The sequence below is a fragment of the Anopheles stephensi genome, chromosome 3, assembly GCF_013141755.1.
Source record: "Anopheles stephensi strain Indian chromosome 3, UCI_ANSTEP_V1.0, whole genome shotgun sequence".
Lineage (NCBI taxonomy): Eukaryota > Metazoa > Arthropoda > Insecta > Diptera > Culicidae > Anopheles > Anopheles stephensi.
Genome location: NC_050203.1, coordinates 15,676,318 through 15,691,287, shown reverse-complemented (window position 1 = coordinate 15,691,287; position 14,970 = coordinate 15,676,318). Strand labels below are relative to the sequence as shown.

Genomic DNA, 14,970 nt, shown 5'->3' with positions numbered 1-14,970 from the left:
TCGTCATCATCATAATCATCATCATCATCATAATCATCATCATCATCATCATCATCATCATCATCATCATCATCATCATCATCATCATCATCATCATCATCATCATCATCATCATCATCATCATCATCATCATCGTCATCATCATCATCATCATCATCATCATCATCATCATCATCATCATCGTCATCATCATCATCATCGTCATCATCATCGTCATCATCATAATCATCATCATCATCATCATCATCATCATCATCATCATCATCATCATCATCATCGTAATCATCATCATCATCGTCATCATCATCATCATCGTCATCATCATCGTCATCATCATAATCATCATCATCATCATCATCATCATCATCGTCATCATCATCATCATCATCATCATCATCATCATCATCATCATCATCATCATCATCATCATCATCATCATCATCATCATCATCGTCATCATCATCATCATCATCATCATCATCATCATCATCATTATCATCATCATCGTAATCATCATCATCATCATCATCATCATCATCGTCATCATCATCATCATCATCTTCTTCTTTTTCTTCTTCTTCATCATCTTCTTCTTCTTCTTATTTTTCTTCTTCTTCTTCGTCTTCTTCTTCTTCTTCTTCTTCTTCTTCTTCTTCTTCTTATTTTCTTCTTCTTCTTATTTTTCTTCTTCTTCTTTTCTGCTTTTTCATCTTCTTCTTTTTGTTCTGATTTCTGTGCTGCTGCTTTTTCTTCTATTACTACCTGTATTTTGTCTTTTACTGTTTTTTTGTGTTTTGGCTCACTTGCCAATGTAGATTTTTTTTAAATTTTGAATTGAATTGAAAGTTGAATTTGAATATTTAAAATAAAATGGTTCATTCATTTACATGACTATTTTAGTATTTTTTAATTTTTTTTTCTTATGACTATATGAAATATTTGTGTTGTTGTGCTCGCGTCGCATCTTTTGTTTAGTACTGTTTTTAGTTTTGCTTGATTTTTGTTTGATGTTCAATTTTTGGGTGATGTTTTTGTTCCTTTTTTCATTTCATATTTTAAATAAATTTTACGAATTTAAAAAAAAATATATATATCATTAAAAGTTGCCTGAAAACCACAACAACATTTAAATGGCTTTTACTGAGCTTGAAGAGCCGCATCCACTCGGTGCGTTCTAAACGAAAGTAAATCTCTCATGTTGTAAATCCCTCCCTGGTGAATGCACTCGTTTCAGGATTTCCTTCTTTTATGGAAGAAAGATATTCTAAAATCCTCTTTACCACCACCACCACCAACAACAACAACCACTAGCCCTCAAATAACCCACCCGAAACACTTGAAAAGCACAATATATTCATGACTTTCTTTGGAAACGATTTGTTCTGGCCGCAAAAAAGGAGGATTTTAAACCCATTTACAGTGCAACGTGACAACAACGGCCGTAGACAACCCGGTAGCAGCTCGAACGTAGGGTAACAATTTATTATTCCTCAACGGCCAAACGCAAAAAAGAAACAGGGGAACGCAAATAAAGGGACAAAATTCAAATGAATGTTCTTCCTGTTCCTGTTTCCCGGCGGACAAAGGCTTAGGATGCATCCGTGCATCTGACCGTGCCGTTGCATCAAGCTTCAGCGGTGAGTGATTTACACACGTATGACAAAACGAGCCAAACGCAAATGAAGAACGGTTCAAAACACACAAATGCTGTCCAATGCTTCTTCCTCTTGCTTTCGTTTGGGGTACAGCATTGTAGCATAATTTTAGAATATTTCTTTCGAACGTGACAAGTTGTGCCGTGGCAGTGACATTGAAAAGTGTGGCATTAAATCTTGCACGGTAAGCGAAGCGCCTTTTTTCGCGGCCACTCGTTTCACATTCTTTCTTCCAAAAGCTTTGGAAAAAAAACTTTTCGCACACAATTAAAGAGTGTTCGGTGGAATAGAAAAAAGGGGTTCTCTCAAGGTTCTTTCTTTTTTGACAAACTATATGTGCATCTGATATAGGAAGAAAGGGAGGAAAAACTCTCCACAAACAAACAAACCAGCCAAACTTTAAGAGCCTGAAAACCCAATTTCAATTCGCTGTAAAATGTAAACAAACAAAACCCCATTCTGGTAGGCTTGCCGACAGGAAGACCTTTTTTTTAGTTCTCCAACTTGTAACAGATGGAGAAGGTGTCCTTTCGTGTGTTGTCACACATAAACCACATGCAGAGAGTGGAATAAGGAAGAAACAGAGCCACTCTCAATCTCGAAACCCTATTTTTGCGTTGATATAAAACAGAAAAACACAACACGAGTCCCTTGGAACGGGCGAGCAAGTCCAAGGGGCTTGGGCCTAAATCCTTACTGAAAAGTGGATAAATGGTAACCGGAAATGAAGTAAAATCCCGAAAACTCAGTGAGTTAGGAAGAAACAAGAAAGAACCAACAAAACAACGAAACCCGAAGACCTAACAAGACAATAATCAACTGCCCTAAATCCCACGCCACATCCTTTAGCTGGGAGGGCAAATCGGATGGACAAGAAAAACACAAGAAGCCCACGAACGGTGAGGATGCCACACATCTTGCCCATAAAAGCGTTGACTTTTCTCTTGTCGGTACGAAAGGACTAAGTTCGGCCACGAAGAAGTTGTCCCTTTGGCGCCTGTCGTTGAGGTTAATCACACCCTGGTGGGCTTCGGACGCTGGTGTCGAAGAGGCATAAAAATAAAGCAAGTGTATGAAATAAAATTAAATAACAATTTTGCAACCCCCGTCCGGTTGGGAGGACTAACAGACGAGAGAGAGAGAGAGAGAAAGAGCACAAAACAGAAATAAAAATAGAAAGCAGTCAAAAAAGGGAAACTCCAATGCTGTAGCCTGTGCCTTGTAAACGGTTGTGGCGTGTGGGCAAATCATTTTATTTCATCATCTTTTAATGTCACTTTTCGCATTCCCACTCTCTTTCCCTCTCTCTCTCTCTTTCTGTCGCCTTTTTTCTCCCAAACACCGAAGGTGGCAGAAGACATATTCATTTTTCCCTTAATTCCCTTACATTTATGACCCATCATGATTGGAATGACATTTTTCTCCCCTTACGTTACGACGACCGGCAGCAACAGCGGTCTGGCTTGAGTGTTCCCGGGACTGTACACAAAGAACTGGGGTACTGTGGACCGACCGTTCAGACGGAAGCAGCAAAAGTGCGGCAAGTGCGTTGCCACCAAAATCGAACGGCAGGAACAGCAATCCAGCAGCTGCCTAGCCACCACGCTTTGGACTGTTAGTTAGGCCATCGTTAGCCAAAAAAATCGATCCCATTTTTAGCGTTATGGAGAATGGAATCGCTCAAACGGTGGCTGAGTTGGGTTGGGTATGTGTGTCTGTGTGTGGAGTTTTTTTTATGTTCCCATTCACTTTCCTTAACGGTGTAATAAAATCTAATTTGATGAATCGACATGTTCCTTGTGTAGTTACTCGGATTGTTTTTCCTCTTCGGGACTTCTTATTCGTATGGTGCCATTTTTGGTAACAACAGGCGTCGGCAGTTTGGTAGAGATTTTTGGAGGCGAAACATTTGCGGTGTGAGTAAGGTTTGAAGGAAACTGAGTTACAGAAGGATTGTTTTCCGCCAAGCAATTATAATTGATTAAATATGTTTAAGGCCTTAATTTTTAACCCACTCTATATACAGGAGTCATTCAGGAGCTTTTTATTAAGTTCAAGGAGCACTATATTTGCAGAATATTTTTGCTTAAACTCTTCATGCTTCGAAATCACTCGAAGACGATTTTATTGAGTAAGAAGGATTGGTTCCATCTCATTTATTTCAAGACTTTATCAAAAAAAAAAAAAAAAATCACTGTAACAACGCTTAGGTTAGAGGAACGAATATTCACATGGATTTGTAGGGGCTTTAAAGTACGATGAGCTTGTTGATTAACTCACTGTAGTCGCAAGAGTTAAATTCAAGAATTAGAGCACTTTGGTCACAATAACTCGCCTAAAGGACCTTGCTAATAGATTTTTTTTCTAATGATTTTAGGGCCGAATAAATCGTACTTATAGTGTTGACCTGCCGGTAGGAATTCGACAAGAATTCAATGAGCAATAATTTCACAGATAATTAGAGTATATATAGAAGAATGGTTTTTTTTATGAAGTCAATTAGATACATTCTTTGGGTCCTTTAAATGGAAAATCCAGCTATGGGTTAAACCAAGTCAGAGAAGCCACTAATGGTAAGCTAAGACCTCTTGAGTTTCCAGCACCAAAAGTAGAGCTTAAAGGATATAGAGCTAATTCCCGATTTGCCTGAGGGGTCTTGTATGATGCTTCGTTTGGCCTCTGACCTTGGCCCAGACAGCAAAATCTACTCGTTGAGAGCACTTTCACACTTTCATTCTGATTAGGGTCTCCAAGGAGCTTGATCTGTCACTGCATGGTCATGTCATTAGAATAACACCAGACAGCCAGTCTATAATATCCCGGAAAGGCAACTTCACCAGAAAGAGTAAAAGACGTAGAATAGACGAGTAAAGACTAAGACCAGTGAGGAAGATTTCGATTGAGATTGTCACACGTTTGTAGAATTTGCAGTGATAGTAAATGAGTAAATAGAATTTTGATTTGTTATAATTTAATTAAATGATTCATGAATGGCATTTCTTTTATTTTACAACTGAATCCCATCAAAATACAAAGCATGTAGCAACGATAATCAAAACATTACATCATTCACTGGATTACGTTTAACACCTTGCCGGCTCGGCGTTTCTATTGACAGCACATAACACACTGTACATCATTTTTTACTTCCTTCTACATGTGATAAACATCATGCCCGTCACCCCGTAAACCTTACCAACTTATCTTATTTTCAACAATGAGAAAATTTCATTTCAATCTCATCCAATCCTCGCGTAAATCAACCGCCGCTCGTCAACGCGCGTTCGCCCAATCCCATTCCGATCCCAGCTTTCTGTGATGTCATTTTTACCATGTTTCCACGAAAAACCTCCCCTCCCCCGCGGATTTCTAGCCTTTTGACCTTCGGTGCGTGTGCGGCTCAAGCGAGGCAGACACTTTTTGCCACGCTTTACTTTCGCTTCGCTGGTGTACTCGTAACAAATGTTTCGTAGAAAAACAAACATCGCGTGGCTTGGAGAAGGCCACGGACCGACGACTACAAAAGGCTGGCTTGCGCTATGCGCTAGGAAGGGCGAAAATTCTTCTCATCATCTATTTTGCTATTCGCCCATTGTCCTAAGCCTGGGCTGTGTGAAAGGAAGAACTATAACATTCTATTTTCTTTTTTCCTTCGCTTTCCATACCATCCTCACATCTCTATTTGCCTCTGTATCACATGGAACACGGAACAACAAAAAAAACCCGGATCCCGTCAATTATTAACGCGGCCTCGTTAATTCTTTCGCGAAGCTGATTTTTCTCTCGCACGCAGACGAGATGTTGCATCTGCAAGCGAGCATCAAAGGGAAGAATCGTACCGCTTTTTTTTCTTGCCCCTGACGTTTGTGTAACCATAGTGAAAGCCGCTTTCCGTTGAAAAGCAAATGTAATAAAGCTCGCATTTTTACACGCTTCTTCTGGCGTTACTTTAAAGAGTGTAAAAACGCTTCAAAAAGTTCTTTCGATGGTAAGAAAGTGAGTGAAGGAGTTGCCACAGTGTCAAGTCAAGTCGAGACAGAGAGAGAGAGTGGGTTGACATTTACTGTTGACAACAGTGAGCAGAGGAAGCTTACGAAGCAGCAAATTGACTGTTGTTAGCGGAATTTGTGACAAGCGCTCGTTTGAACTTGGCCCATTGGAGGATGGTTGCAAACATCGCAGGCAGAAAAGTTTCGCGATTGTTTTCGGTGCTGTGCATAGCGATGGCTGACACTGTAATATTTCTTCTCCCCCTGGACAGTGCATTACACTAGGAAGCAAGAACTGGCAAGGCTAGGTACGGGTTTATTTAAGTTTCAGTAAGGCTGCTTGTATTTTAAAGTTATGCGGAACAGATATTTTACAAATAAAAATATTGGAAAAAAGCTATATGAAATGGGACAGATGCTTCATAAAACAATAAACCGTATCCAAAGAAGGTTTGATTCAAGAAACTGCTAAGATTAAATTTCAATTCATTATTTGCACGCCAATCCATTATTGTGTCTGGCACTGTATTCCACAGCCTGCTCAGCTTCACCTTTCGGTGCTTTTGTTCTCTCTACTGCTGTGTGTGTATGTGTGCACTCGTGCCGAACTATTTGCAACATATTACACCTTGAAAGCTGTGGGCTAAGCCATCCGTTTAGCCTCCCCAACTCAAGCTGTTGGATGGCGTCTGCGGAAGAAAATGCACTTCACTCTATGAAACAGACAGAGAGAGAGAGAGAGCAAGAGAGTACGAGAGAGCGAGAGTGCTTCTACTGATCCGATTACGTAGTGCGCAAATCTACCGAGACATGAACCCGGCTTCGGTTTGTTTTTCGAAAAGCCTTGCCGTGGACGCATCCGTGTACGCCTATCGAACGCTTCGATACGTAACTAATGGTGCAGACCAGGACCAGGAACGAAACGCACGGGGGGTGTTGAAAAGGGCGCCAACGGAAAGCAGATCCTTTCTGCACTTTCAGATAAGTGGATTATTGTTCTGGAAGTCTGGATTTTGGACCGGCTGTTGTTGCATTAGGGAATGTACATGGGAACCGGTACTTGAAGCATTCTTAGGATGGGATGATCGATTCAAGGAATTTTATGAAGCATATTTTCACCTTCTAGAGCTACACACGCAACAACAAAAAATCGGTAGAATGTTAAAAATAGATAAAAGAAAGCATTCGAAACCGGTGCGATATTAAGAGGCTTCACAGTGGGTAAGAGATTGAGATTAAACTTTCATACAAGCACAAGATAATCCTTCGTTATGGCAGGCACTTTCCCCAACGAGACAAAGAAGATTAAGGCGTTTAATCAGTGCTTGAATTCATTCGAACGGGGAACAACAGCATGCTAGTATTTGGAGTTGCAATCTGTGACGAAAATAAAGCTGCAACAGAAGGATAATCCTATTTTTAGATTAAAGATTGGCAGTTATTAAAAGCAGTTTACATGAACCGGTTCGCCCACAGAGTGACAGTGAGAAAAGAGCATGAATTCTAATGAAAAGAATATGTTATCCCTTCGGTTACCAATTTTTCTCGTTTCCGGAAAAAGTTAATTAAAGATAAGACGAGCATCCATGAGTTCATTCCATGGAAGAGCTTTCCTTTGTAATCGGTCTATAACATCAAACTAGTTTGGGAGATGGTAAAGATAAATCAACATGAATGCAAATTGGTTTCGAAAAGATGAGAGAAGTGAACGTTCGTCTGGTTTTGTTACAAAAATAATATTCTTTAAAGATAGTTCTAAGCGCATAGTACTACTCTCAACTACAAAGGCTTAAATTTCCGGCGATTCGAATTGTATCTGAAAAACGAAAAGCCACCGTCTCGAACCATTTGAAGCTAATGAAGCCGTTCGAAACGAAAACTGCTAATTTATAAGCATCGAACTCTACAAATGCTAATGAGTGTTCCGTACAGTAACTTCCACCAAGACACCGATCATTTAAATTGGGAAATAATCTTCACTAGCACGCGCACTAAACAATGGAGACGCCTGGTCGCTCACAGCAAGCAACTGGCTGCGTACTTACATCCCACGAGGCGTGTCTGTCGTTCCCATTCCACCCGACTTGTATCAATGTTGACGAGCGTGACGACGACCCGTAGTATCAATTCACAACCAATTTCAAAAGTTTGTCAAGCCGAATTTGTTCACCCGTTGGCTGTTTTTACCTTTCCAGCCACCCGTAACCCGGTGGGGAATGAGCCGGTCGAAGAGAATTTCATGGCTCGTTGCCTCCTTGACTTTTTGGTCCAAAACTAGGAATCGATTTATAGGATGGAAGGTAGCTGAAACACAGTGGTTCGTGTAAGGTAAACCTTCCCGAAAAGGATACGGAGCTCTCACCAACGAACGAGGTTCGTTCTTCACTGTGAAAATCTTTTTCACAAATTGAAAATTCGTCGACGCTGCCTTTTTTTTTTGTCTTTTGCTTTGTCTATTATCCTACATTCTATTCCGAGCGTAAAAGAAGATCTCAGCATCGTCAGGCTAGCCATTTCTTAGTCATGTCGTGTGGTTTTCGCCAAACCTGGTGATGGGGTAAAAACTACCCTAAACCACACACTACTCGAGAAGAAAAACGAAATGAAAGTTTTCCTTCCCAGCACAGGCCACCCGTAACGAATGAATGCATGGTGCGTCGAACATGCTGCCCTGCCACATTGATGTTCCATCGCAAGTCAACGAATCGCGGGCTCAGTTCTGGCGTGTCGTAGCACTAGCTTTGCGTGTGTGTGTGTGTGTGCGAGTCCAAAAACCACACGCAAACCTGGTGGCAAATGGCGGCAAATGGTGCAAATGCTTTCCGGCGATGATCTTCGATGATATCGATAATAGAAAATTGCGAAAATCTGGTGACGTGACACCAAACCCCGAGGAGGGGAACAACGCGAATGGCGCAGGGGCAAAGGTGTCGTCTCAACCAGATGGGGATGATGTTGCCAGTGCGGGATTGGAAAAGTTTCTCCATTTTGTTCCCTTTTTTGCCGGTCTGCTCACAATGGGATTGGTGTTAGGCGTTGTGAATGTTGAGGGTTTTTTAAAACTAAATTTAATTTTCTTATCAATTTTAAACAGTTAGTTTATAATTAAGAAAGCAAATACAACTCAGCATGAAAAAAAACATAAAGTGTTTAAAATAATTGAAAAAACTCAACTCAAATCAACTATCATCCCATTGTGGTAAGCTTCCATCCAATTTTTACTAGTAAAAGTTAATCCCAAACGCGAAAGGTTATTCCTTTGCAGCCAACAAAGTCAGGAACTGCTCCTTCACTACTTGTTGTCCCAAGGATGGCACAAGAATCCTACAGATGCTCTGCCTCGTAGTGTGTCACGTGTGCGGCCCTAAGATTAAACTCTCAGCCAACCGGAAGCGCGTGGCGAGAAAAATCGTTAGTGACAGTGTGGAGCACCATCAAACAAACTTTCGGGACGGAAGTCGGACGGCAGCTGGTTTCTGGTTGACCACTCTGTCAGTCTGCCCGAGGTGCGGAGACACGCAGTAGGGAACGAAAGATCGGTACACCATTTTCTTTCCCTCGACACGTTCTAGCGTTCGCAAAAAGTACAAGCTGGTTAGTAGAGAATTCCTTCCCCGAGCAGACCCAATGTCGTGAACAGGAAAAGGTCGTTCTGGCATCCCGCCACAGGAAAACCATCGCTGTACAGACGATAGTAGAGCGCATTGCCAGAGTGTGGCCTGCGTGCAGTGTGAAAGTTTGCTGTTGGGTGCAGTTTTTCTTCCATCTTCCTGTCTCGAGCGTTTTTTGCGTACGACCTTGATCACACCCGTAGTTAAAGTCAACGTCAAACAGTATCATCCTCCGGGACCGTATAAGAGGGGGAAACATTTAACTTGCTACAAATTTTCCACCAATTGCACCAGTCTTCACAGGCTGCTGCTGGCCCCATTTTCTCATCAGCCTCTCTTTCACCGATAGCCTTTTGACTTCTGAGCACAATTAGTAGTAGACAGTAGTGTTCCTTGGCTTGCGAGAGAACGTTCTGAGGCACTAAACACCATCCGACGTAAAGGATCCTACCGTATCGTATCGGGTCGTGTTGAAAGGATTATAAGAAAGAAAAACCACGCACACACAATTTGATGTCCAGGAAGGAAGGGATCATGATAAATTACTTCGCACACTTCTTTCCCGGGAGTTCGGCGACTTGTACGAAATTAGTTGGGAAAGAACTGTATTCAGGAATATGGTCAGTTGGACGGGAACTATTTGCGGTTTCGGATATTCCTTTCTGCCCAAAAATCTCTTTGATATACCAGTTACAGACGTTGATAAATGATTCACTTTGCAAGTTGTTAAGCTGGAGGAGAAGGATATTCATTGAGAATAGACACGATGAATGTATTCACAGTGCAGCAGGACAGCTTTGAGAGCGTTGATGATTTTTAAACCATAATTTTTCCATTAATCATAAACTAGTTAATACAGAGGGTTGAAGTTATGAAAAAGTGTTTAAATTATTTAGCCTTTTAATAAAATTTTCACAATTTCACACAGTAGGACCGGGGCTCAAAACTCATCCTGACCGTCTCCTCGTAGTGAGAACTGAATATCGATCAACGTGATCTCACTGAGTCTAGTAAGCCAGAAATAGCAGGCTTTAGTTTAAGCGGCCCTACAAGTCAAAAAGAGAGAGTGAGAGAGGGTCATAATAGACAATATAAGTTACTAAGGCTTATAAGTTTTTGGTCTCAAACGTCTCAAGATTATTAATAAAAAATGTTACAAAGATTGAAAGTAGTATTAAGCATCTGGACACAGGCTCAAGAAAGGCTTGGTAATATTCGTTGCAATCTGTGAATATTAAATTATTTTTTTCTTACTTTATTTGGATAAAATTCAGTTATGTTAAACTTTTACACAAATTACCTATACATTTTACAAGTAACAAAACTATTCAGCCAATTATCGTTCCTTCCTTCTGCAAAAAAGGAAAACAAAATCCCAAGCTCTCCTTTCAACCCGTTTCACAGCCACGGCTGCATCCTGTTAAGCCCGTTCAACTTCCTCCCGCATAATCGCATTAAAGAATTTCGGCTGTTGTTTTAAGCCAGTCAACTTCGTTTTTCTTTCGTCTCCTCCCGTCCAATCATATCCTGCAGGAGTCAACTGCACAAAACCCGAATCGAGCATCGCCGTAGCAAAACAAAACACCCGAGTCAGCCGTTATTTCAAACCCATCGTCACACAGGATGATAGCCCTGTGGGCGTTCTGTAACGCGATCGAGTGGCTCGCGTAGGATGAAAAACGGGCACCACCTCTCCCCCAAAACACCGACCGAAAATAAATGGGCTCGGCAATGCTTCGTGACGGCGAGATGGATCGTTTCTCGTTCGAAGGTCGCCCCGGTTGGGTCGCCTGTTTTTGCGCTGATTATTTCCTTCAGTAAGCGATTTGTCAGATTAGTGTCGGGCTGTACTTACTTCATTGCAGCATTTACGATGCACTTCCGTTGTGCCGCTTGTCCCGCTGCCTCGAACCTCCTCTGCACACACACACCGACACCCGTTCAGCAGCTCCCGAAGCTGATGATGAGCGTTATCTGCCCGTTAGCGGCGAACAGCACCACGCGCAAAAGACGAACACCAGCTGCAAACCCAACACGTGGAGCACAAACAATCAAACTGTGTGTGTGTTGTTTCGGTGTGACTCGCTTGCTAGCTTTCTCTTTTGTTGCACTCCCAATAGAACGATGACGTTTGCAATGGTGCCTTCGTACACGTGCGCTGGCTGTGGTGTTCTTTTGCACTGCACTGCTTTCTTTTTTGTTGTTTTAAACTAATCCGATTGGTTTTTCAATCCGGATCGGGATTCATTTGACTTTTCCCTTTTGCTGCTCAAGCACGACTGTCTTTTGGGAAGGATTTTATTTCAAAATCCTAGCAAAAGCGCCACAAACACTAGAATGATTTTTTTAGATAAGGATTGTAATGAATCACTTTTAACTGTTGAGTGGATATTTTTTCCACAGAAAGACATTTTTAAAAAAATATTAAAATATTTTACTCATCATATTCACACGAAATTTATCAGCAAAACACCACTAGTTATTCGCAGTAAACAATTTAAACACAATTTCCCGGTAAGCTTTTTCCCATTCGCTGAATTGTGTAGGTTTTTTTTCCAGCCACTTCTCGGAAGGTATTTATCACGCTGACCACAAACCTACTCGGGAAAAACCAGACCATATTTCTATCATCGCTGGCACTTGTTGGCACACGCATAACATTGTACACTGGGAGAGCTATCGAAATCGGGCGCGAAAAATGGATCAAGTGTGTATAATCGGAAATACCGCACGCGAGAAAATCACGTCCATGTCCATGTGGAAAATGAAGTGATGATGGGAGGGCAGAAGGGATCGAGATCGGGATGGCGGTTAGCAGTTAAATTCTATATGAAACATTCCAGCAAAACGTAAGCGTGAAGTGTCATATTCCACCGACGATCGTGCGATATGAGTGATGCAGGGGCTTAACGCAGGCGTAAGGATGTGATAGCTCGTTTTAATATTTTAGGGTTAAGGGTTTTTGTTTTGTTTTAAATTAAATTTTCTGTTTTATTTTCGTAGTTTAGATAGATAAAATTTAAATAAAAACTGAAGTAAATAACTGAATATATATGTGGTTCCATAGATCACATTTTCCCAAGATTTGAATTTAAAATCAATTTGTGTAAAACACATCACAAGCCCCATTAAAGCCCCATCATCCCCTATCACGCAACGCACAGAAACGCACATAAATTCGGCATAAATCATGACCGACTGACTTTTCATAGACAGACGAGTCTATACGTTTCGCGCGCAGATTATTATCAATCTCGCGTCTTCGGAAATAGAATCAAAACAGTGCAGGAAGCCTCCCATCCTCGCTCTCTCTCTCTCTCTCTCTCTCTCTCTCTCTCTCTCTTGCCTGGTGCGTGTGCGCACATAAATGTTTGAGTGCTTGTACGCACTCTCTAATGGCATAAAAGCGAGCGGCCAAATAAATTCCGCCTGACCGAGGACGACGACGGACGGACCGGGCACGTCTTCGCATGCATGGTTGATGAGAGAAATTCGCCTGCTTCCCCAAAAGTCGATTCCCTTTTTTTGTTTCATTTCATTTCGCTCCCCTAGCTCTAATTAATTTCCACCGGCTATCACACATAAACACACAGACACACAAACACTCTGCTATCATCGGAAAAATTGATTCAGTTTTGCTGCTGCCACACGCTCGTGATGTTTGTGCACGGCGAACCCTAGAGATTGCCACCGTTTGCTATCACTTCCTCGGTATGATCCGTGCACTAAGAAAATTTGGGGTTTTTTGATTAGGCTTTTCCTATGTCTTGCTTACGTTCCTTCACTCGCCTTAAATTTCCCCGGGTTTTTTTTTCATCCCCCGGGGCCACTATCGACAGCAAAGGCAGCATTCTCGTCCTTTGTTCTTCACAGCCAATTTCACATTACATGCTGACGATTTGATTACAGTGGTGACGGCCGGCGCATTTTGTCCCGATTTTTCTACCGAGCCATCGGAAGGAAAGTGTACTATCAGCAAGAACACTGCCTAGAGATGGCATTGATTTCGGTACATTTTTCCTCTCATTCTGACACACACACATTCACACCCGTTAACGGAGGGAAATGCCTTGTGTATACACGATGGCAATTATGAATAGGATGGACGTGAGAATTGGTTCACCAGGAAGGGGACGGCCATGTTCGGAAGTTAATTTTTCCTTGCCAGAGGATTAGCTTTTTTGTCGGTTCCGGTTCCGATTTCCGTTCACATTCTTGTGCATCACAAACACTCACAAACACACACACACAAAAAAAAAACATTGATGAATCGAACAACAATCATGACAACCATCATCATCTCCTCTACTCCACCACCACTAGGCCCTATCGGAACGTATCCTTTTTCCCTTCACGGAACAGACAACCTGGCAACCTCATCGAGTGGGAGAGGATGGCGACCGGCGGAAGACGGAATCGGACACGGAAAAACCCGTCCGGAAAACACGGGTAGAAAACATGCAATCATGCAGTGGAGCCATCCATGTCCACCACGAAGTACAAGCGGTACAAACATTTGCACACAAACACAACACGACGTTCCAACACACATAGAAACACACAAACACACACACACTTCACTGTTGCCGTCAGTCAAATTTCACTTTTCTCCAAACGGAGCCCCCAGAAACGGATTTGGTGGCTAAAGGCATGAAGCGCCTTTCGGTAATGGACATGACATGTGTGCTGCAATTTAGAGCGCAACGGACGGGACAGGACCGCACGCTGGAAATTATGATGCCCGGGCCTCGATTTTCTCGATACAAAATTCTGTTGATTTTTCCCATCTACTATCGGTCGGCCGGCCGGAGCCGGAAACGCAACTGTCGGATTAACGTTGTTTTTCACACGCGGCGACTGTTTTTTTTTTCTTTTCTTTGATCGGGCACCTAAACAAGTTACCTTTCGGTACCGGGTAATGGTCGCACACTACGGGTGCGTGATTCGAACGGAAAGGAATTCGGAACGCCAAAGTACACAGCGCGACACAGAGCAAGGTTCCGTCCGGAACGGCGGATGAAGATGAACTGAGTGGGCCTTGTGGGCGCTGAGCGTGCCTATGCTACGGAATGTTTGGTGCGTGAATAAGCGCACACGATCGGGTGTGCATAGTGAGTTGTGAGCGAGAGAGCGGCCGCGTGAGTAATGCGGGAGAGAAGTTTTGATAAGAAGAGCATTTATAAAACATTCTACTAGCAATACTACAAGTATCACAATAAAATTAAATTAAAACCATTTTTTAAATGTTGGGATAACAGTTCAATTCATTAAAAGATTAAAAAAATCAAATAAATAATCAAAAACGAATCCCATTCAGGCTCATTTTGTTTGAGAGCAGTCGCACGAAGCATCGAGCTGAGAATATCCGCTCATCTCACAGGCCACAAACAGAACCGGCTCCTGAGCTGATGGGCGGCTAGGAAGCAAGGCCGGTATTGGGGAAAGCATGATGCTAAAAATGCCGGCTGTAGCATCATGTGGTGATAGCAACGAGCATAGCAACCACCGCGTGGTCAATGTTTATGTTTTGCTCGCGGAACTCACGCGGAAGCGCACGGTACTCACGATGCGAATGGTGGGTTGGATTCACTGTCGTGAGAGTGAATGGACCAGAAAGCCCAACATGAAGGTGATGAAGATGGAAAAGTCCTCGGAACTATTCATTTAATGGCTATTTTTGCCATACTCATACTGAGGGAACTTTTTGCCAAAAAA

At 42.2% G+C, this 14,970-nt stretch overlaps 1 protein-coding gene across 9 annotated transcripts in view; it reads right to left on the bottom strand.

Moving 5' to 3' along the window:
• The window catches only part of LOC118509818 (collagen alpha-1(XVIII) chain), a 189,726-nt gene extending 175,423 nt beyond the window's left edge, over nucleotides 1–14,303 (bottom strand). For 8 of the 9 annotated variants that reach the window (XM_036050970.1, XM_036050975.1, XM_036050973.1 and 5 more), the window contains exons 1-2: nucleotides 14,158–14,300; nucleotides 11,111–11,632 (exon numbers count right to left, since the gene is read on the bottom strand). In XM_036050970.1, the coding sequence (XP_035906863.1) occupies nucleotides 11,111–11,115 (5 nt within the window). In that variant the 5' untranslated portion in view covers nucleotides 11,116–11,632; nucleotides 14,158–14,300. Of the gene's footprint in view, nucleotides 1–11,110; nucleotides 11,633–14,157 lie in introns of all 9 variants that reach the window. The other variant, XM_036050971.1, reaches the window with a different exon arrangement.
• Between the last annotated feature and the right edge of the window lie 667 nt (nucleotides 14,304–14,970).